Below are 22,429 nucleotides of genomic sequence, written 5' to 3' on the forward strand. Positions count from 1 at the left end.
ATGAAACGGTCTTGGCTAACGCTAGACCTAAAACGGTGGCCATATCACCAATGTTCTCGCATCTCTATAATGGCTTCCCTTAGAAGCACTCAGTATATATAACATAACGTGGATCACTTATAGAGAACAGAAGCTAATACATGTTATACTGAGCCTAGAAATGAAGCATTGTGGGGTCCTCGAATTGTGAGAAGCCAGAGGTCTGGGTGATGGGAAGCGCACACACCAGCAGGAAGTGCACCCTACACGAGGCGACTAAAAAAACCTCAACGACCACCTGTTGACAAAGCACCGAAATACCTAATTAGAAGCATCTTTCTTTCCAAACTTGTGAGGCGACTCACACCCCCTCCGCCAAAGGGGATTTGTAGGTGGAATTCTACTTTAATATGTTTTTATCAAATGTAAATTGTGTTTTGTTCTTATGCTCCTCATACAAATCGTTCTGACTCCTGCGGGGACTAAAAGTTGAAAACAAATAAAGTTCCAGGCATCTGAGGCTGTCACGTTCAATGATGGGCTCATCATATGGTCCCCTTTTCACCCCATCCTGCTCACTCCTCCGTTTCGCCAGCCTTGCCTCGCCCACGTCCGCGGTGGCTTCTGCTGCCTTTTAATTTCAATGGTTAAAAGTTGATGTTTCTTTTCACAGAATGAAAGCTGTACTTGTGCTCGTCAGCGCGCTGCTGCTTATCGTGGAATCATCAATCAGAGGTAATGTAAACATCAATTATCAGAAGTTATTGAGTTTATTTCCTATGCACAAACCTGCATTTTCTTTTTTTTTTTTTTTTGTAGAGTTTTATATAGCGCGAACTTGACCCGAATCCAATCAGGTATCAGAGCGCTTTACATAGCACCAGTTACGTTACATGAGGACACATTCATTTTTGTTAGTTATGGGGAGATTAAGTGATTTGCCCAGAATCACAGGATGTTCAGCGGCATTACCGAGACTTGAACCCAGTTCCCCAGGTCCGAGGTCGAGCGCCCAAGCCATTAGGCCAACTCCTCATTTGTTAGGGTGCCTATTGTCTAAGCCCTTGATCACTTCCTGCCACCCCTGCATGGTGTACCCCTCCACTGTGGCCCCCTAGGCAGCACCTGGCTCTATCTTAGACACTGAGGGGCTGATTTATGAGCCCCTTGCGCCACTTTTGCGTCACTTTTAACATGGGAAAAGTGACGCAAAAGTGGCGCAAGGGGCTCATAAATCTGCCCCTGAAAGACCAAATGTATGTAACTTTTATTCTTAGGGGTGGGCGTAGCTCACATGATTCAGTGTAGTGTAATGACTCGGAATTGTTGGAGAATCAGAGGGGGATGTGTAAAGTGCTTGTAAAACCAGCATATGAATGGTTACAGATATATACTGAGTTAGAATACGAAAAGTATCAACCTATAATGTTTTTAAATTAATTTTTCCTTAATGTTTCTAAGTTATTTGTCTTTGTGTTGATTATTATTGATGGTATGCAGCTTTATTTGTTGCTTCAACGGAGGACAATGTGTGGCATCTTTGTGGCGTCTTGGCATGGACTCCCTGAGTGGAATGTGAGGTGGAGAACATGCCAAGATTCCAGGGAGCGGCAGTTAGCCCAGGCTTTCTCTCCCTGGAAGAAGCTAACCTTTGTAACTCTCAGAGTCTCAATAAACTTTTTAATGAACGAGAATACAGCAGTTTGCTCTCTTCCTCTGAGCCTGCTTGCTTCCCTCCATTTAGCCTTTTCTCCCCTGAGCAAAGCCACTTTATGCTGAGCCTGCCTGCTGTAGCCCCATTCAGTCTGTTCTCCCAGAACTTCAGTGGCGTAGCTAGCCCTGTGGCTGCCCGTGGGGGTCCCTGCATTTGCCGCCACACGGCCGGAGTGAAGGGGGGTCCTAGCAGATCTCGGTTTCGTTTGACGCCCTAGGCGGCCAATTGAAAAGCGAGGGGAGGGTGACCAACTGGCATGGGTGCAAATTCAGGATGGTAAGTGTAAAAATTCAGGACAGAAGGTCAAAATGCAGGACAAAAATTCAGGACAGAAGGACAAAATTCAGGACAAAACTTCGGGATGAAAGGGAAGTTTTACAGACACATCAGAGGAAATTGCACGACAGTATAAAAGTAAGTAAATAGACAACCACTTAAGTACAAGTCAAAATAAGTTTTATATTAGGTTGAGACAATCGTGCACTTCACAGTTTTTCGGTATGCGTGCAGCTTTGAGCAACTGTGCAGGTCTTTTTGTGGTATTTCATAGGATTATAATCTATGTTTATGGTTACTGCAGTGGGTAGTCCAGTCTGATATTTTGTTTGGTGAGAGAAGTGGTCAGGAAGATCTGCTTGGATAGACTTTGTTTTTAGCATCTCATATCTGAGTGTCATTGTGAGATGTAAAGCGGCACGCATAGGTGAACTAAAGGGAGTATTGCTGTGATGAACCCACTATAGGGAACGCATTATGAGTGTTTCAGCAAGTGGAACTTAAAATATGGATTCTGACTTTGCTTATGGGGGCTTCGCAGAGAGTTGCACGAGCTGATGGGAGTCACAAAGGTGCTTTTCCCTGCAGCGTTCTTAAAGAATGCACTGCCAGTACACTATCACATAGTTCATTTTTGACGCATTGCCTATTTCTACAAACACAATATACATCTCAATTGCAAAAACAACAATTGATGGACAGAATGCAGAACAATGTCATACATTCACCCCAGTACAGAGATCTGGGCCTAAATCCATCGTTTTTTTGCTCACCATGCCGTTCCAGTTTGAACCCAGCCATATGCAAATCAGTCTTGGCCCTGTGCCTCATGGGAACAGTCCAGCCCGAACTGCCAAGCCAGGTCCTCCCTGGACTGGAAACAAGCATCCTAGGACCGGTTTCTGGCATTTCAGCCGTCTTCAGCCAGGCTTGCTTGATTTCCAGTGGCATGGAGAGCAAGGGACCCACGTCTGAGCATACCCTTTCCACTCGGGGTGACAATTGCAAAAACAACAATTGATGGACAGAATGCAGAACAATGTCATACATTCACCCCAGTACAGTAACGCTTTTCGCCCTAAGTGGGATGGGTATTCCCAGACGTGGGACCTGTGCTCACTACGCCACTGGAGTCAAGCTATCCTGGCTGATGACGGCTGATAGCCAGAAACCCTAGTATGCTAGATTCCGGTCCAGGGAAGACATGGCTTGGCAGTTCGGGCTGGACTGTTCCCATGAGGCACAGGGTCAAGACTGATTTGCATATGGCCATGTCTGAACTGGGGTGGCGTAGTGGGCAAAAGAACGATGGATTTAACCCAGATCTCTTGACTGGGGGAGAATGTCTGCATTGTCAGCATTCCGTCCATCATTTGTTTGTTGTAACGCTTTTCGCCCTAAGTGGGATGGGTATTCCCAGACGTGGGACCCGTGCTCATTACGCCACTGGAGTTAAGCTATCCTGGCTGATGACGGCTGATAGCCAGAAACCGGTCCTAGGATGCTAGATTCCGGTCCAGGGAAGACATGGCTTGGCAGTTCGGGCTGGACTGTTCCCATGAGGCACAGGGTCAAGACTGATTTGCATATGGCCATGTCTGAACTGGGGTGGCGTAGTGGGCAAAAGAACGATGGATTTAACCCAGATCTCTTGACTGGGGGAGAATGTCTGCATTGTCAGCATTCCGTCCATCATTTGTTTGTTGTAACGCTTTTCGCCCTAAGTGGGATGGGTATTCCCAGACGTGGGACCCGTGCTCACTACGCCACTGGAGTCAAGCTATCCTGGCTGATGACGGCTGATAGCCAGAAACCGGTCCTAGGATGCTAGATTCCGGTCCAGGGAAGACATGGCTTGGCAGTTCGGGCTGGACTGTTCCCATGAGGCACAGGGTCAAGACTGATTTGCATATGGCCATGTCTGAACTGGGGTGGCGTAGTGGGCAAAAGAACGATGGATTTAACCCAGATCTCTTGACTGGGGGAGAATGTCTGCATTGTCAGCATTCCGTCCATCATTTGTTTGTTGCAACGCTTTTTGCCCTAAGTGGGATGGGTATTCCCAGACGTGGGACCCGTGCTCACTACGCCACTGGAGTCAAGCTATCCTGGCTGATGACGGCTGATAGCCAGAAACCGGTCCTAGGATGCTAGATTCCGGTCCAGGGAAGACATGGCTTGGCAGTTCGGGCTGGACTGTTCCCATGAAGCACAGGGTCAAGACTTATTTGCATATGGCCATGTCTGAACTGGGGTGGCGTAGTGGGCAAAAGAACGATGGATTTAACCCAGATCTCTTGACTGGGGGAGAATGTCTGCATTGTCAGCATTCCGTCCATCATTTGTTTGTTGTAACGCTTTTCGCCCTAAGTGGGATGGGTATTCCCAGACGTGGGACCCGTGCTCACTACTCCACTGGAGTCAAGCTATCCTGGCTGATGACGGCTGATAGCCATAAACCGGTCCTAGGATGCTAGATTCCGGTCCAGGGAAGACATGGCTTGGCAGTTCGGGCTGGACTGTTCCCATGAGGCACAGGGTCAAGACTGATTTGCATATGGCCATGTCTGAACTGGGGTGGCGTAGTGGGCAAAAGAACGATGGATTTAACCCAGATCTCTTGACTGGGGGAGAATGTCTGCATTGTCAGCATTCCGTCCATCATTTGTTTGTTGTAACGCTTTTCGCCCTAAGTGGGATGGGTATTCCCAGACGTGGGACCCGTGCTCACTACGCCACTGGAGTCAAGCTATCCTGGCTGATGACGGCTGATAGCCAGAAACCGGTCCTAGGATGCTAGATTCCGGTCCAGGGAAGACATGGCTTGGCAGTTCGGGCTGGACTGTTCCCATGAGGCACAGGGTCAAGACTGATTTGCATATGGCCATGTCTGAACTGGGGTGGCGTAGTGGGCAAAAGAACGATGGATTTAACCCAGATCTCTTGACTGGGGGAGAATGTCTGCATTGTCAGCATTCCGTCCATCATTTGTTTGTTGTAACGCTTTTCGCCCTAAGTGGGATGGGTATTCCCAGACGTGGGACCCGTGCTCACTACGCCACTGGAGTCAAGCTATCCTGGCTGATGACGGCTGATAGCCAGAAACCGGTCCTAGGATGCTAGATTCCGGTCCAGGGAAGACATGGCTTGGCAGTTCGGGCTGGACTGTTCCCATGAGGCACAGGGTCAAGACTGATTTGCATATGGCCATGTCTAAACTGGGGTGGCGTAGTGGGCAAAAGAACGATGGATTTAACCCAGATCTCTTGACTGGGGGAGAATGTCTGCATTGTCAGCATTCCGTCCATCATTTGTTTGTTGTAACAATATACATCTCAAGCACAGCTCATGGCTCTATGCGACTCTCCCTAAAATCTTACACCTAAAACAAAACAAGCAAACATTTACAATTACTAGTGTAACATTCAAGTAGCAGTTGAGTGTCACTCAGAATGTCAGCTATTAATTCTTTCATCCATCATTCAGTCTTTCACCATTCATTCTGTCCTTCCATCTGTGTGCCCATCCATATCCAAAGCTTTTCAACCATTTGCACACCTATCCATCATCTATTCTTCCATCCACCATTTCACTCATCCATCCATCCATCCATCCACTCTTTCACCCAATCCATCCTTCCACTCAGTCATCCACTCATCCACCCATCCATTCATTTGATCATCCATCCAACCATTTACTCTTTCACCCAAGCCATCCTTTCAGTCATCCATCCACTCTTCCACCCATCCAATCATTTACCCTTTCACCCATCCAGCCATCCTTTCACTTACTCATCCATCCACCCAGTCACTCATCTGTCCACCCATTCACCCTTTCACTCATATCATCCATCTATCTTTCTTCCAGCTCTCCACCCTCCCTTTCACTCATGTATGCATTCTTTCACTCACCATCTTTACATTCTTCTTTTCACTCATCCATTCACCCATTCGCCCATCCATTCCGTCAATCATTCATCCATGCTATCATTCATCCATCCATCCATCCAACCATTTACTCTTTCACCCAAGCCATCCTTTCACTCATCCATCCACTCTTCCACCCATCTATCCATTCACTTATCCATCCAATCATTTACCCCAGACTGTCTGCTATCCACCCATTCATCCTGCTTCCCCTCAATTTATCTCAATTTACTTGATCTTCCTCAGACCTTTACGGTTTTTCCCTCAACTGCCTACTACCCATTCAGGCTACCCATTTTTTTCTCAGCCTGCCCACTTTCCCATCTACCTGTTTGTTTTAAACTCAATCTTTCACTTCTCCATTCTCCCCAAGTCTGCCATTTTTCTCTTAGCATTGCTGCCCACTTTCCCTTATCTACTGCTTTTTCCCATAATACTGCCAACTTTCCACTTTGCCAGGCTACTTTAATCCTAGTCTGTCCGTTCTCTCCAGTCTGCACCTTCCCTCAGTCTGCCCCATTCCCCCACGTCTGCCCACTATTCCCTGTTCTCCTCTCAGCTTGTCACAGTTAAGTTGTGGAATCAATGACAAGGCAAAGGGAGACCCACGTGTCTGTCATATAACATACTGACCAGAGGATGTATTCACAGCCGAGTAAAAATTATGAAAAAGTGTCTAATTCATCTTGCAGCCTGATGATCTTACACTTCCCATGATAAATTACACAGGGCCTTTTTTATGAAAAGTGTGGCATCGCTGCGATGAAACAGCGATGCAACACTTTTCAGTGCGCCCTCCTTGCGACATGATGAATGCGCTGTATTTACTGTATGGTGCTCCATGTCACAAGGATTTAACGATACATCAGGAATGCTGACGTATCTGTAGGCGCAGTAATGACTCATTGCTGGAGTGCGTCGCAGCACCGTAACTCCAGCAATGGGTCATTACACATGGGCAAGCCCCATGTTGAAGGGACCTGTGTCAGTCTTACACCTGCTGTGAGGCAGGCGTAAGATTTTGACGCAGTGGTGTCCTAGAAGTGGCATAGTGAAATCTCATGGATTTCCTGCCACATCTACGACCCTTTGTTGGGGAGAAATTTCCCCCCTGCATTCATTATACCTGACCCAGGTATAATGTAACTCAGGGCTTTACAAAGTGACGCATCCACTTTGTAAATATGGCAAAAAGTGGTGCATTTTTTACACCGCCGCAATGTCACAAAAAGTGACGCAATGGTGGCGCAAAGGGCTCATAAATAAGCCCCACAATATTTAAAGATGTAATATCATTATGTCTGGGCATAATCCCCAAAACATCATGGGATTTGTAGTACTCTCTGTAATTACTTACTTCTGTCTGACGCGCTGAGCTGCTCTACTATGATGTAGGAAACTCCTAATATCTTTTCTGCTGGTTCTAGTGAAAGCAGTAACAGCAGTCATGAGGTCCACACAGAATGATCATATATACACATAAATATTTAAATTAAAGTAGAAAAAGTGAAATACATTTAAAATGACAAAAATACACACCCAACAATAGTAGTAATTACTTTATTTTGGTTAAAAGTACATAAAAATAAAAGCAAATTCAAAAGTGTCACAAGTAAAACAAAGCAATGGCACAAACGCCAACTATCTTAAAATGATGACAGTCCGACCATAGAGTGCAAAGTTAAATACAGTGATAAGAAAGTAAGCAAATTAATGTAGCATGTTCTTAATGACCTAAAAAGATCAAGAAGACAGAATAAACAAAGTGCATTACAAACATGATTTGCAAAGTGCAATAATCATAATTAAAAAAGCAGAAGTAATAATCCAACAATGAATTGCATCAATTGAGGCATGGCAATATTCATAACAACATACTAAAGTGGCAGGGGCAATCGCCAGAGAGTGAAAAGGCAGACAGTGGCCATATCTGATGGACCATTGAATCCCCTCTATTGCGCTCCCCTGGAGCAGATGACGAAATGGCCCATAGTGTGGGCCTCAGCTGGCAGTTTTAGTTTAATAAATGGAACCTGGGATAAAAATACCTGGATAAGGCTAGAACAATTGTGTCATTCATATCATGAATAATTAGGGGAGGCAACAATCAAACACAAAGAGAGAAAGGGTACAATGGAACTACTCCCAGTCCCCTTGGGTAATCAAAATCATCAACCATAGAGGGAGTTATTCCACCTGATGCAAGAGGTCATTGGATGAAAGGAGGAAAAAATAAAAATATATTCCTTAAAAAGAAAAAGTTTTCCTTAGAAAAAACAAGTTTTCTTTAATAAGAACCCTCACTCACCAACCTGGTTGGTGACATGCTACATCATAGGGTCCCCACCCGAGTGGTCGAATGCCGTTTGGGTGTGCTACAATGCCTGATTACAGCAGACAGTGCAACATGAAAGGTGGTGAAAAAAATGAAAATAGCCTATATTAAATCCTAAATTTTTTTAATGGAGCAATAAGGAAAGTTTAAAACCAAGGAGGATGTCCTGTCAGGTATAATTTGGCCCGTGACATCAAATGGATGAAATAAGTGACAAAACTACGGTTTACATGTTTCAACCTCAATGTGCATAATCGCTAGGCTTTCTTCAGGACCTATAGTGACATGAGAGGTATGCACACACTAAGGTGCACCTGTCCCTGTGTCGCAATGAAACCGCAAACTTACAGTTTTACCTTCTCAGCATTCTCTGAAAAGTAATTGTAATCTGTGAAAGGCAAGAGCAGATGACAATAAAACAGTAATTCACACTCTGAGAGGCATTCAGCAACCAGGTGCGAACAACAGTGCTTTCAGCCATGCTGTTCGATAAGCTCTACAGATTATGGTGCCTAATGAGTCAAAGTATTGTGCTCTTGTGATGTGCACCCACGTGTCTAGCTTTGAAACCGTCGGAAAATAACTGATTAGCCACAAATAGTCAATGTATTGTGGGCGTTGCAGTGATTCCTGTAACATCCGTTGTTTTGGGATAACAAATAAACAAGTTTCTTTGGAGATTCTGCATGATAAAAGAAACACTACCACCGTGGTGTCTCGATGAGGACAAACACAGAGGAGAGAAGGAACCACAAGTTCCCGGCTTACTTGGGACAGAGGAATGTCCTGCCCCATGGATCCCGTCGGGGGCGTTGGCTATTGTCAAACTCTGGAGGTAGGTAAAGGAAAGAGACAAGGAAGCAAATGAAATGACCGGCATGTGGATTTGAAAAAAGAAGAGGAACAAGTCCTTGCTCTAAGTCGGTGTTTTTACTTACTTCATCAAGCTCAATTGCCCACCTTACGCACCTATGCTTCCTGTACTTGCTCGCTTGGAAAACGTAGCCCATAAAGCTGTAGGATTCGGCTCCTGAAGGCTCTATTTCTCCGAATGCCTTCTGGAACCGATTTGGTCAGCGCTAAGGTTTTACAGGCATCGTACTTGGTCATTCAGAACTGTGAGCGATTCGGTGAGGAACAAGGGCTCCAGATCGGTTTAGCCAATTCCGAATCCGATTCAGATCCCTTCCGACCTAGATCGCCACCGTGGCGTTCGGATCCTGCATCTTAACATTGCGGCAGTTGCTGCTGACAGCAGCAGCCGCCGCGATGCTAAAATGCTATGTTGTGCATTTCACAGCACTAAGTGTCAGGCACCAGACGGTGCCTGCCACTTAGTGCTGTGAAGTACCCACACCTCCCCAACACAAGGGGGGCCCGCACTGGGCCCCCAAACCCAATCCCAGCCAGCCTTTCCATGGCAGTTCCACCACCATGGAAAGGCTGTCTCCAGCCTTCATCGTAATTTGACGGACAGTGCCTGCTAGGCACCGCCACCATTTTACCAGTGAAGACTGTTCGGCCAGGCAGTCCGGAGGATTGCCTGTGGCGGTTTTGTGGCATACGGTCTTTGCGACCGCCACGGTTGCAGTGAGATTCCCCCGCCATCCTAATTTGGTGGGGGAAACTCGCTGTCGGCGTACGGAAGGACCGCCACCACATGGCTGGCGGTGGCGGTCCTTCCTCCATCCTAATGAGCCCCTAAGTGGCTTTGCCAGTGCTAGTCTTTATTAGCAATAGAAAGTATTTCAGTTTTACTGCATATGGGCATTTTCCTTGGGATAGAATTACAATGCACTCTCCACTGCTCCCGTTGGCTACAACACTATGACAGCTCATAACACAGGAGAGCCATCAATAGTACAAACCTTTTCTAACAATTTGCAGCAAGAGGGTTTTCTGGGCCTGATGTATGAACCTGTAGCGCAGATATGCTAAGCAAAGTACTCCACAGTCATTTGTACTAGAACAGCACAGTGCACAGGTCCCGGTTTACAACGTGGGTATGGAAATGTTGAGGAAGTTGGATGCATTATGCTGCACAGGCAGCCCATACATAGTTATGGAAGAGACAGTGGCATCCCTTGCCTTTCAATGAAGGCTGGCTGTGCTGTCCCACCTGGAGAAGGGATAGACGGGTTGATGGAGAAGGTTGAACTCTATCCCTGAGGAAGCGAAGATGTAACCCTCAGGAGCCCGCTTTAAAGTGCCACCGCTTAGGGTATGAGATCCATGTAGAGTGGCTGTCCTCATGAAGCAGTCCTGCAGCATGGTAAATTTGGATGGAGCTCATTGCACTTTTAATTAAGAGCACTTAGAGGTGCTGCAGGTAAAAGTGGCAAGCATTGTGTGAGGGCTATCCTGTTTAAACTGATAATAACTGATAAAATCCAATCGAAAGCGAAACAGCTCTCATCAGCGTAAACATATAAACACTGATAAATGCCTACAAAGCCACAGAATTCAACAAAAGGAAAGTGAGAAAGAATGAGTTATTTGTTATTTTTTCTGGGGGGACCAAAACACTGTAGCTTTATTATACAAGGTAGTGCAATAAATACTGGACTAAGATCATTCTGCTTGAGTTTTCTTGTTTAGGGATATAACTAAATATTGTATCTTCTTCGTTTTGTTTCCTCCATTTCTTGTGTGCTTGGATTAGAGGTGCAGGATTTAGACACATGTTTAGGTGTGATATAAATGTTGTATACAGTGTCTCGAATCTGGGAGTATTAAAATTATATTTGATCTTTTGGCAATGTTTAATTCTTTCACTGCTTGTGTGAAATGACTGTTTCATAAGCATCTTGGCACCTGGGAAAAGAGTGCTGTCTCCATGCACATGGGATAGTTGATGAAAACACAACACAAGACTTTGCACATTCCTTCAAGATTCATAGCTGCATTGTTACGTACTTTCAGCTAATCCTGATGTTTTACCCAACTGCACTTTATTGATGGGGTTTTTAACTCTATAGTTACAATGTTAACAGCAACATTACAATTTAATGTCTTCTGAAATGTCAGGACTGGTTTAAATTGAGACATTTGTCATGGGGACACTGGGCAGCTTTGAACACCCACACAACCTCTGCACCACCTTAATGTAGTCAGAAAAAGAGTCAGAAAAGCAGTGGTGAGCATGCGTAAAACATCGCGGTTCAGGTGCCTTTGAATGAAGGGTCACAAGTTAATCTGGTGCACTTCAAACGTTTAAAGGCTTCAAAAGGTAATACTATGCCGTTGGCGAAGTTGATCAGCCATACAATGTCATACTACTCAGTAAGGAGTAGGTGAGTGAACCCTAACTGTGTCCAGGAATATGTTTATTAGAGCATTTGAATATAGCAATCTTAATTTTTTGATCAATTAGGAGTACTGAAAAACCAGATGGACTCCCGACAAAGTGAATGTGAGAAGTAAGGAGTTGTGAGAGAGGGTAATGAGATGTAAGTGTGTGAGGGTACAATACACATACTTTCTTTGCTTAAGTCAGTCTAACATATGTCAATTGGACTAACATACCCGGCATTACTTCTACTTTAAACTGAATATGTGCTCTATCACAAACACTGCAAAAAGCTAACATGGCGCGTTTTGATTCCGCATACCATTACTCCGCAAGTCGGACACAATGACTAGCGGAGGCGGGGGTTTGGATGTTGGAATAGTATAATTTACTATTCCAACTCCAGTCTGTGCGGACAGTAGGGAAGGTGTTGGATTTTAAATCCAACACCTCCCCCCCCCTCCGCAAGTCGTTGTTCCGACTTGCGGAGTAATGGTATGCGGAGTAAAGGTTTTGTGGTAAACGTTGTTTACCATTTAAAAAAGGTTATGAAAACCCTAGGAAAACACCACTGAAACTCATTAAAAAAATTAAACACTGAAAAGTGGATAGCCAAGTTGTGTGCAATGTCTTTGAAGTGGACAACAAGCAAATGTTTCTTTGAGAATGGTCATGTTGGTGTGTTATGCAAGTCAGCACAGATTTACTTATGCTAACTCAATTCAACTGTAAATTGTTCCTAATGTCTCCTCTATTAATATTTCTTTGTTAGAATCAACCCTAGACCTGACCCTTGATTGGGTGCTGTATTAATTATGTAAAAACTTCTTTACCAAAAGGACACTTATCTTCACACATTTGTGTACCATTCAAGTGTATTATTATTAGCAATGTCATGACATGAATATGTTTTTGCTCTGAAGATTTGACTAGTGACAGAGGCCCTTCCAACTTAATGTTTTGTCTACTTTCAGGTGAAAATGTGGCTTTGAGTGGGCGAGCCACCCAGTCTAGCATTCTTTATAAAAATGTCGATGGCGCAGATTTCCTGTCAGATGCGATCAACGCGGTAGATGGAAATCAGGATTCCAATTTTTTTCATGGATCCTGTTCCCATACAAATGCAGAATATAATCCCTGGTGGAGGGTGGATTTGCTGAGACCATACAAAGTTAATGCCATTGTCATCACTAGCAGAGATGCACTTTCCGAAAGGCTGAATGGAGCAGAAATTCTCGTCGGAAATTCTTTGACAAATCATGGAAATAACAATGCAAGGTAAAGTAATAAATTGTTCAGTTTTCGTTGCCGTTTACAGATGACACTGCTTGTTGGGTGACAGTTGGGATAGCTGTATAAATTGGCAGTCGAGGTGTAGCGGATTAAAGGGGGTGGAGTCACAAGCCCTGGAGTTTGAAAAGCAGAGCCAAACTTTCAACGTATACATTCACTTGAAAATAAATTATGCTGCAAAGAGATTGGCAACCAGGACATATGTGACAGTAAATCTGTTCTAGATTACTTAATTGGCCACAAAACAACTGCATTTCAAAATATCTAATAGGGTTAAGGCACATGCTGCACTGATCATTGTGTGCCCAGCAATTTTGGGAATTATAATAGCCAGACCCCCAGCTTTTTGCGATTTCGTGAATCGTGATTTTAGCCCAAAATTGCCAAAATGCGCAAAGCCCGCTTTTTCATGTTTTTGTGCTGAGAAAAATAGCAAATGTTTTGCTTCTGTGAGTTATTTATTGTTTTATTGCCTCCTGGCTCTGGACACAGCATGCTATGACCTTCCTAGGCAGCAAAAAGGTGTGTCTTTTCGCTGCTTGACCACCTTTCCAAGATGTGCTCTAAATAATGCAAAGTGCCCTTTCTCCGCTCCTCCTCCTCACTGTTACCTGTTTTGCTTCAGGGAGTGGAGACAGCGAGGACCTCAGGCCTGTATCAATATTTCCTTAATAGTTTTCAGAAGATGAACACGATCTTTTCACATGTAATGAGGTCTGCTATATTTTATCTTCATTTCTCCTCACCCTTTCCTCTGTCGTCTCAAGGAGTAGTACAAAAAAATCATAGCAGAACTAAGTACGGGTAAATAGCTTGTGGTCATCGACTGGAAACTCTAAGAAAATACCAGTACAATGCTACTAGTTAACTAAGTGGCAAGTCAGTTGTCGTGCATTCCCTATAGGTTGCCTGTATCTTATTATAGATGGAGCAACATTATAGATTATGTCAAACATTATGGAGGTTATTGTAAGGTGCACATTCTGATTTTACATATTTGAAGGTGCTCTCATGTGTGGTAATGACCACAATGAAGGCTGAGTCAAATAGAGTATTTACCAGAGGTAACACAATTTAGTCAAGCTTCAAGCCGGGGTTAAGCCCCGATTTTTAGGTCGAGCCTACAGCAACGCATGCGCTGTTGCTCGACTTTTACTAAGGGGCTTTTCAAAGTTCTACCCACAAGCTTTTCTTGGCCTGAAGCTTGTGTGCATGTGAGCGGGCACGGGCGCAGCCACCATCTGCCTTTCTTATCTCTTCCTCCTCGCTGGCCATTACTTTCACTTTCGCAGCAATGGCTCCCCTCCAAGAATATTCTGAGTTCTAGCGACCAAAAACTCAAATTCCAAGCAATGAGGGAGTGAACTGCAGCAAATACATCAAATATTGGGAGCCCTACATGCAAGGTAATGTTTTTGTACAAAAGTCAAATATATTTTGTCCTTCAAAACTCTCTTAGAATACATGTGAAACTTTAGAGATGGCCTCAAACTCCTTCTGAAATAACTTCAGAGGTTAAAGATGCTTTACTTGAAAGTTCTGTGCTCAGTTTGGAAAGGTGGCCCAAGAATCCACGGGTGTTAACTCATTCTTAATACAGAAATAAGCACCGTACTTTCAACTAAGTGCATGCCAACTGTGGAGCCCGCTGGAACCGACTCCATTAGCAGCCCTCTGTGTGATCTCCACATCTGGCCTAACGTAGAGATGTGGCTTCACTGCTATTGCATAAAGTGCATGGACAGTGTGCGTTTTATACACAACGGGAATAAGTCCATTAGAAGACAGACCACTGCTGGGATCGTGTGAAATTGCCAATTGCATAAAATTGCAACTTGGTAGACTTTTTTTTTAACCTAAAAAGCTTCGGCTTAAGCGGGTATTTTTAGTGGCGGGAAACTGTGAGTGGTTTCTACGTGTAGGCAGTATGGAAGAGCCCACTCCACCTGGCCCTCTCCTGCCCACTCTACCTGGCCCTCTCCTGCCCACTCCACCTGGCCCTCTCCTGCCCACTCCACCTGGCCCTCTCCTGCCCACTCACCTCGTCCTTTCACATTCCCCATGAAATTCATGGGTCTCAGTGCATAATAATAAAATATAAATAAGTGCAGGTACCCAAACGTTTTTTTGGAGGTCACCACCCACCTCAGCACTGGGGCTATATCACTCATGGCATAGATACTGCCCTAAGTTTGGTTGGAGCAAGCAAGTTAAGAGAGCCTGCCTTCCGCCAAGGGTCAAGGTGATACCTGCACTACCCATCTTTCAAAGTTACATGTCTGATAGATAACTCACTCCAGAGGCCTTTCAGAGACCTTACTTAGATCTGAATTCACCAAACTGACTGAACTATGACTGTCCCTCTAGAGTCCTGCTAGTCAGACTAATTCCTGCCTGACATCTGACTGACTACCTCTTGACCAGCTCTATCAGTCTTTCACTCACTGGCGTGAACAGGGCACTTTTTTTTATCCCCCTTTCCCTTTAGGGTGTGACTGTAAATGTTATCAGATTCATTACAGAACCAGGAGAATCATCTGCCTCTCATTCTATCCCCCAAACCACCATCACAACAAGCTCTGCACTTCAGCAGGGAGGCCAAGCAATGGATGCTCATGCATGGCCTTTGAACTCCCAGGCTGGCCAGCTCGGTAGTCCATCCGTCAGAATCCTGCAGGTCCTTTTGGCTCTTGTTCTACAAACCCGGAACCTTTTACAGCAGCAGAATCCAGATTTGCACTAAGTTGGAATATAGTGCGCCAATCACATGTTGTACGCTGTACATGGAAACATACTCGCCCGTCCAAGCTCCGCACGAGTCTGGCATCATTTATGTACAAAGCAATCTGTGGCATGATAGCTTACAGATACAGTTACCATATCACAGCAACACGGATGGCGCCTAACTCTGCCTTAGCCATGCCTTCGCGGCATAGCCAATAGGTCTCGCTTTTGGGATCTTATAAGTGTTTAGTTGTGCAGCACAATATCCTTGGTGCGACAACATCACTGTTGCATGGCTAAACACTTATAAGGTCCCAAAGGCGAGACCTATTGGCTATGCCAATGCTTGTTTTTTTGTTTTATGCTGTGCCTTTCAGCGACTGGATGGGTATCTCCTTCTGACATCAAAGGTTAAAGCTTTGCCTTTAAGTCCTTGAGGATGAGAGTAGAGCATGGGTGATTTGCAGAATAGTGTTGTGATTAGGAAAAAACTCCTGGGGACCAGCCTTGAAAGAGTTGGAATGCACGCTTTGCTAATTTTTTGGCAGTCATATAGTTCAAAGTGTTTTTTAGGTCTCGCCTGAGCCAGCGCATGCGCTGCTCTGCGAGACATTTAGAAAGCGGGTTTTCAAAGTGCTACCACCTGCTTTTGCCGGCCATCAGCTTGTGGTTACGCGTGCGTGCACGCTCGAAGCCACCATCTGTCTTTCCTCCTGTCATGGGTCATTAAGTGCATCGCGATCACTTTCACTTTTGCGGCACGCGCGCACACAACTCCCGGGCTTCTTTTCACGCATACACCACTCACATGCTTGTTTTTTTTAAATTCTAACTTTTAGCGCCCCATCCCACTCCGTGGTGTTCATTTGCTTTCCAGTCCCCGTTCATCCAGTGTATCCAAGTCCCTGGATGTTCCTTTTCTTTTAGTTTTATTTCTATATTTGGGGGGCGCTTTACCTTTTAGTAAAGCGCCGGTGCCGCGATTGTAGCAAAAGTAAAGAAATTGATTTTTTTTCTATTTCTTTACTTTTGCAGCAATCGTGGCACCGGCGCTTTACCTTTAACCATGAGTAAAGCACCGGTGCCGCGATTGCTACAAAAATAAAGGAATAGAAAAAAACATCTATTTCTTTACTTTTACTATAATCGCGGCACCAGCCGCTTTACTTTTAACCATGTTAAAAGTAAAGCGCGGGTGCCGCGATTATAGCAAAAGTAAAGAAATAGATGTTGCGCGATTGCTGCAAAAGTAAAGAAATAGAAAAAAATATATATTTCTTTACTTTTGCTATAATCGCGGCACCGGCGCTTTACTTTTTTAAATATTTGTGTTGAAGTCCATTTCATCACAGTCTCAGCAGGGTTTATAGAAACAGGCACAAGCAGTGAGATTCAAGTTTAAAACATGCGCTTAAGCTTTTCACTCGCCAAAGCAGCTCTCCTCTCTGCATGACTATTCTGCCTGAATCCCTGGTATAGCGCCTAACTGTAAGCTGAGCTCCTCTGAACGCTGACAGTTTCTGAAAGATAAATCGGCTGATGGCAAAGACATATAAAGTGATGTGCCCAAGAGCACGTAATTCATTCAAGTAGGGAAGCCAGGATTTAACTTTGAGCCTCTTGGTTGTGAACTCTGTAAATGTAATCATTAACCCACCTCTCCTCAGTAAAGACATTCTGTTCTATGGCTCGCCTTTTTGAACCACAAATGTAAACATCCGGGTTCCTTACTGAATTGAACCTATTACGCTATTTCTGAGCACGCCCAGCGTTGGCAGCCTGTAATCCTGCAGCACGCAGCTGTAAAACTGATTAGTCCTTTGAACACAGAAGTGGCAAAGCCGGTATTCAAACTCTGGTCCCAGAGAACTGGTTTGTTCATTGATCAGCAGATACGTGAATGAATGACTAAATGAATGCAAATATAGCGTGCGACTACCCAGGTAGGGAAAGGATGCCCGGGCGCTTAAGAGGAGGCAGCTGATAGAGTACACAGCAAAGCCAACCCAGCTCACAGATTGTATAACCAGTTCTCAAAAGTCAAATATTTAGATCATGTCATTGATTTCTAATGATGCCAGGTGGGTGAAAAGCCACATGACCTTTTTCTCTAATTGTGGCTTCATGTAATGTGATTTTCCAAGACCTCAGATGGTCAAAAGTCATATGACGCCATGTTTCTCTGATGTCAATGTTACACTAAATACTGATTTTAAAAATTAAAAAAAATCCTATAACTTTTTTCTCACAGAACGTTGTTTAATATGATACTGTATCACGTCATTCTTAGTAGAAGATTATGTAAGTGAGGTCACAGAGTGCATCTACAAATTAGTGGTTACTTAAAATAGGATTTTTGTGTGCAATTAGGAATGTTTCAAGTACACCCACTTCTATTTCTCAAACTCAAATTATATAGCTCCCCTTTTTCTACTGGCAATTCTGGTGCTTGGTTTGATATGGTTCATCATACACGCATACCCTTCCAAACAGAAAGGGAGCATCCCCCACCTACCCCCTCCCTCCCCCCTCCCTCCCCCTCCCTTCAATATTCTTCAAGCTACAAATTGTGCTAGTTTGGCTCAAATGCAAGTTGACACCACAATGAACCCCCACTTCGGTCTATACATCTCTCTGTATACATCGTCAGCTGTTCCTCAATGGTAGCACGTGTATGAGGGGTTTTCTGTGTAGTGAATTTCTGGCCTGCTCCTACTTAAGCACAGCAGCTGGTGGTTCTTTCAAACAGCATCCACACAAAAATAACGATTTATAGGGTGCAGTCATGCCTAACAACTGACAACTTCAGACAGCCTTGGTTTTTAAGCCAAAACACTTTGCAAGCTATAAGTTCTAAGCTATCATTAAAAAATGTGGTGCTAAACTGACGTGGTATGTGGGGGGTGGGTGACTTGGCAGCGTCTTGTCTGCAGACTTCCCTCACACCTAGAGATATGTCAGTTTGTTTTTATGTGCTGGTCTTTGCCATGTTATCTCACCTGGCAGGGGACATGTACATTATGGGCAGAACAGATGTACCTATGCATCTGGCACAGCAGTGTTTGTGGGAGTAAGAGCCAGGTTTTCGCTTGTGCATTGCATTCTTACCACTTCTATGGTGTTGTTGCCCCCTGCCCCCCCCCCCCCCCACAACTGCAGAAGATGTGGAGTGCTCCAACAGCAAAATACTTTTTGCCGGGGCATGGTCAGGATAATTGATGTGAATATTAATATTGGACTCAGACAGTTGAGACATACAGAAAGCTCTGTGGAACGAAATGTTCGGATTATTTTAGAAACTTGGTGGCCAGCCACGTCCTTGCTAATGATGCGTGACAGTCTATTGAAAGATTCTAACCCTCTAGTACCATTACTGACACAAAATGTCCTCCCCCGCCCCCTGAGTTCGTCACATACGAGTCTTTAGGTTGTGTTTCTACATTGAAGCTTTTCAGATATTGACAGCTGGGAGCGGCTGTACCTGAGGCTTCCCAGCCACTGCTGCAGAGGTGGCGGCATTAACGTCACTGCTTTAATGCTTTCATTTTTAGGATACACCTTTAAGGTAAACATATGTAAAACTATATGTATTATTATCTTAAAATATGCGTAGCCTACGGTTTTGAACGGTCGGGAGAGTGAGATTAGTGAGACATCTGTGCACGAAACATACTGGAACTAAAGTTAAAGAAAGAGAAAGGTAAAATATACATTCTGTTTTTTAGCCCACAAGGATGTTCTGATTGGAAAAGGTGTGCTGGAAGATAAAATAGAGAAGTCAGGTGCAAGTAGCAGAATGTTAGACCACATGCAGAGAGGGACTTTACAGCTTGTGCAGCACACAGAGAAGTTCCTCAAAACGAATGGGCACGTTTGAAGATAAGCACCGAATGAGGTGAGGCATAACATAAGAAAAACACGCATTGGCATAGCCAATTGGTCTCGCCTTTGGGACCTTATAAATGTTTAACCATGCAACAGTAATGTTGTTGCACCACAAATATTGTGCTGCTTAACTTAATACTTATAAGGTCCCAAAAGCGAGACCTGTTGGCTATGCCAATGCTTGTTTAGGTTGAGCCTGAGCCAGCGTGCAAGTGCTGCTCTGGCAAACTGCTGTAGTAGATTATGGAGGAGAAGCCCCGCCCACTCTCTGCCAATATTTGACATTGGCTTCTGTGTGTGTCCTTCGTAAATGCAGGCTTCTGATTAAGTAATTGATTTGTTAGTCCCTCCTTAGTGCCACTTTTTCTTCATTTGTAACCTCCCATGGCTACTGGCCCCTTTACTTCGGTTGTTACACGGTACGCGTTATTTAGTCTTGTAAGCACTATTTTCTTCATTGAGTTTCTTCTCCTGCAAGCACGACGTGCTTTGCTTACATTCAGAGTTCCATGCACGCTTTTGTTTTCAAGCAGCCCGAGACAATGGTGGCCACGCCATAGGTCTTGCATTTAAATGCAAGACCTATTGCAATGCAAATATTTTTTTTGAATGGTTGCTTTGCTCCCCTCCTTGCTTCCGTCCTCCCATGACCCACCAACACAAATTCAGGCTCTGCAGAAACTTATGAGAGGCGAACAGCGGCTGTTTAAGGTATGTGGCTGCACTTCGGAGCTCAGTGTGTTAACTTTATTTTAAAATAGCTTTGCTCACATCGTTGATTCCGCCCTCCGACACAAATACTGGCTCCACAGAAACTTATAACTGGCGCGCAACACATGTTTAAAATAGGTGGCTCAGTGTGCTAACATTATTTTTAAATGGCTTTGCTCCCGACGTTGCTTCCACCTTCCAACACAAGCGCAGCATTTCCTTTAACCCCTTCGACGCGCTTGACGGAACGGTTCCGTTATGCACGTCGGTTGGGCTGTGCTTATGACGGAACCGTTCCGTCATGGCCCCGCCCGCCCGCGCACGGAATCTTCAGCGTGGCGCGGAAATCCGCGCCGCCCTGAAGGGGTTAAACAGTGGGTGCGCCCGTCGCTGCTTCTACTCCCGCCCACACACCAGTGGCCGCTCGCATAGGGCGCACTGCGGGGTGGTGGCGTGGGGCGGGGGAGGGGCAGGGTGTGGGGGTAGTGTACTCGGACATATGACTGAATGGAGGAATGTAATAATTACTTTCCTCCATTCCGTCGTGTCTGAGTTTACTACCCCCCCACCCTGACCCGCCTCACCACCCTCAGCACGCCCTATGTGAGCAGCCACTGCCACACACACACACAAATACACCCGATTTAATCAAAGGCATACTGCATATTCCATCAGTAATTGTTTTTTCCTTGTATGCATACTCCGTTGTATTTATTTTTAATTGTATTTGTTTGTGTTAGCAGCCATGCTGCTTGTTCTCCTATTATGCTGAGCACCTTCTTTTCAGAGATACTCTTCATAGGCACTCCACCACATCAGAGTTTAGGCACTCCACCGCATCAGAGTTTAGGCGCTGCACCGCATCAGAGTTTAGGCACTGCACCTCATCAGAGTTTAGGCACTGCACCGCATCAGAGTTTAGGCACTCCACCGCATCAGATCTTAGGTACTGCACCGCATCAGAGTTTAGGCACTCCACCACATCAGATCTTAGGCACTGCACCGCATCAGAGTTTAGGCACTCCACCACATCAGAGTTTAGGCACTGCACCGCATCAGAGTTTAGGCACTCCACCGCATCAGATCTTAGGCACTGCACCGCATCAGATCTTAGGCACTGCACCGCATCAGAGTTTAGGCACTGCACCGCATCAGAGTTTAGGCACTGCACCACATCAGAGTTTAGGCACTCCACCGCATCAGATCTTAGGCACTGCACCGCATCAGATCTTAGGCACTGCACCGCATCAGAGTTTAGGCACTCCACCGCATCAGAGTTTAGGCACTGCACCGCATCAGAGTTTAGGCACTGCACCGCATCAGAGTTTAGGCACTGCACCGCATCAGAGCTTAGGCACTGCACCGCATCAGATCTTAGGCACTGCACCGCATCAGAGTTTAGGCACTGCACCGCATCAGATCTTAGGCATGGCACCGCATCAGATCTTAGGCACGGCACCGCATCAGATCTTAGGCACTGCACCGCATCAGAGTTTAGGCACTCCACCGCATCAGATCTTAGGCACTGCACCGCATCAGATCTTAGGCACTGCACCGCATCAGAGTTTAGTCACTCCACCGCATCAGATCTTAGGCACTGCACCGCATAGGATTGTAGCCACTACACCGCACCAGATCTTAGCCAGTGCATTGCGACGCATCTTAGGCACTATACCACATCTGATTTTAGCCATTATACCATGTCTGATCTTACCCACTCCATCGCATCGGATCTTAGGCACTACACTGCATCTGATCTACCAACACAAATGCAGCATTTCTTTTAAACAGAGGGTGTGCCCATCGCTGCTTCTGCTGCCCCCCCCCCCCACGTACACAAATACAGTGAGTGTAAAACATCAAGGTACTCCCGGATTTAGGCAAAGGCATACTCCATATTCCGCCGCTTTCATTAATTGTTGTTTTTACCTTGCATGCATACTCCGTTGCAATTATTTTTAATTGTATTTGTTTGCGTTCGCAGCCCCACTGCTTGTTCTGCTGTTATGCTGAGCACCTTCTTTTCGGAGAGACTACTCGCAGCTGGTGATGTGGAATTTACAGCAGAGTAGTAAACGTTGAATTTTATTTACTAAGCCTCCACATTCTTTGCATAATCACAGAAAGCATCTGGGAGGGAAATAACGAGGGAGATACAAGTGAAAAAAATTATTGTTCATGTAAGTGGTGCTCATATATAGCACTGCAATCCCTTGAGGTCGAGTTAGCGCTATATAAAACTGCATAAAAACTTGTGCATCAAACAAGAAGGGGTGAGAGGAGCACGAAAACTAACG

General features: G+C 45.1%; 1 protein-coding gene across 1 annotated transcript in view; it reads left to right on the plus strand.

The window, feature by feature from the left end:
- Positions 1 to 22,429, plus strand: part of LOC146822085 (fucolectin-like) — a 586,672-nt gene that overhangs the window by 488,110 nt on the left and 76,133 nt on the right. Inside the window, exon 3 of the mRNA XM_085613187.1 lies at positions 12,494 to 12,797. Coding sequence (XP_085469313.1) covers positions 12,494 to 12,797 — 304 coding nt within the window. The remainder of the gene's footprint in view (positions 1 to 12,493; positions 12,798 to 22,429) is intronic.

The sequence above is a fragment of the Triturus cristatus genome, chromosome 6, assembly GCF_964204655.1.
Source record: "Triturus cristatus chromosome 6, aTriCri1.1, whole genome shotgun sequence".
In the NCBI taxonomy this organism is placed as follows: Eukaryota; Metazoa; Chordata; class Amphibia; order Caudata; family Salamandridae; genus Triturus; species Triturus cristatus.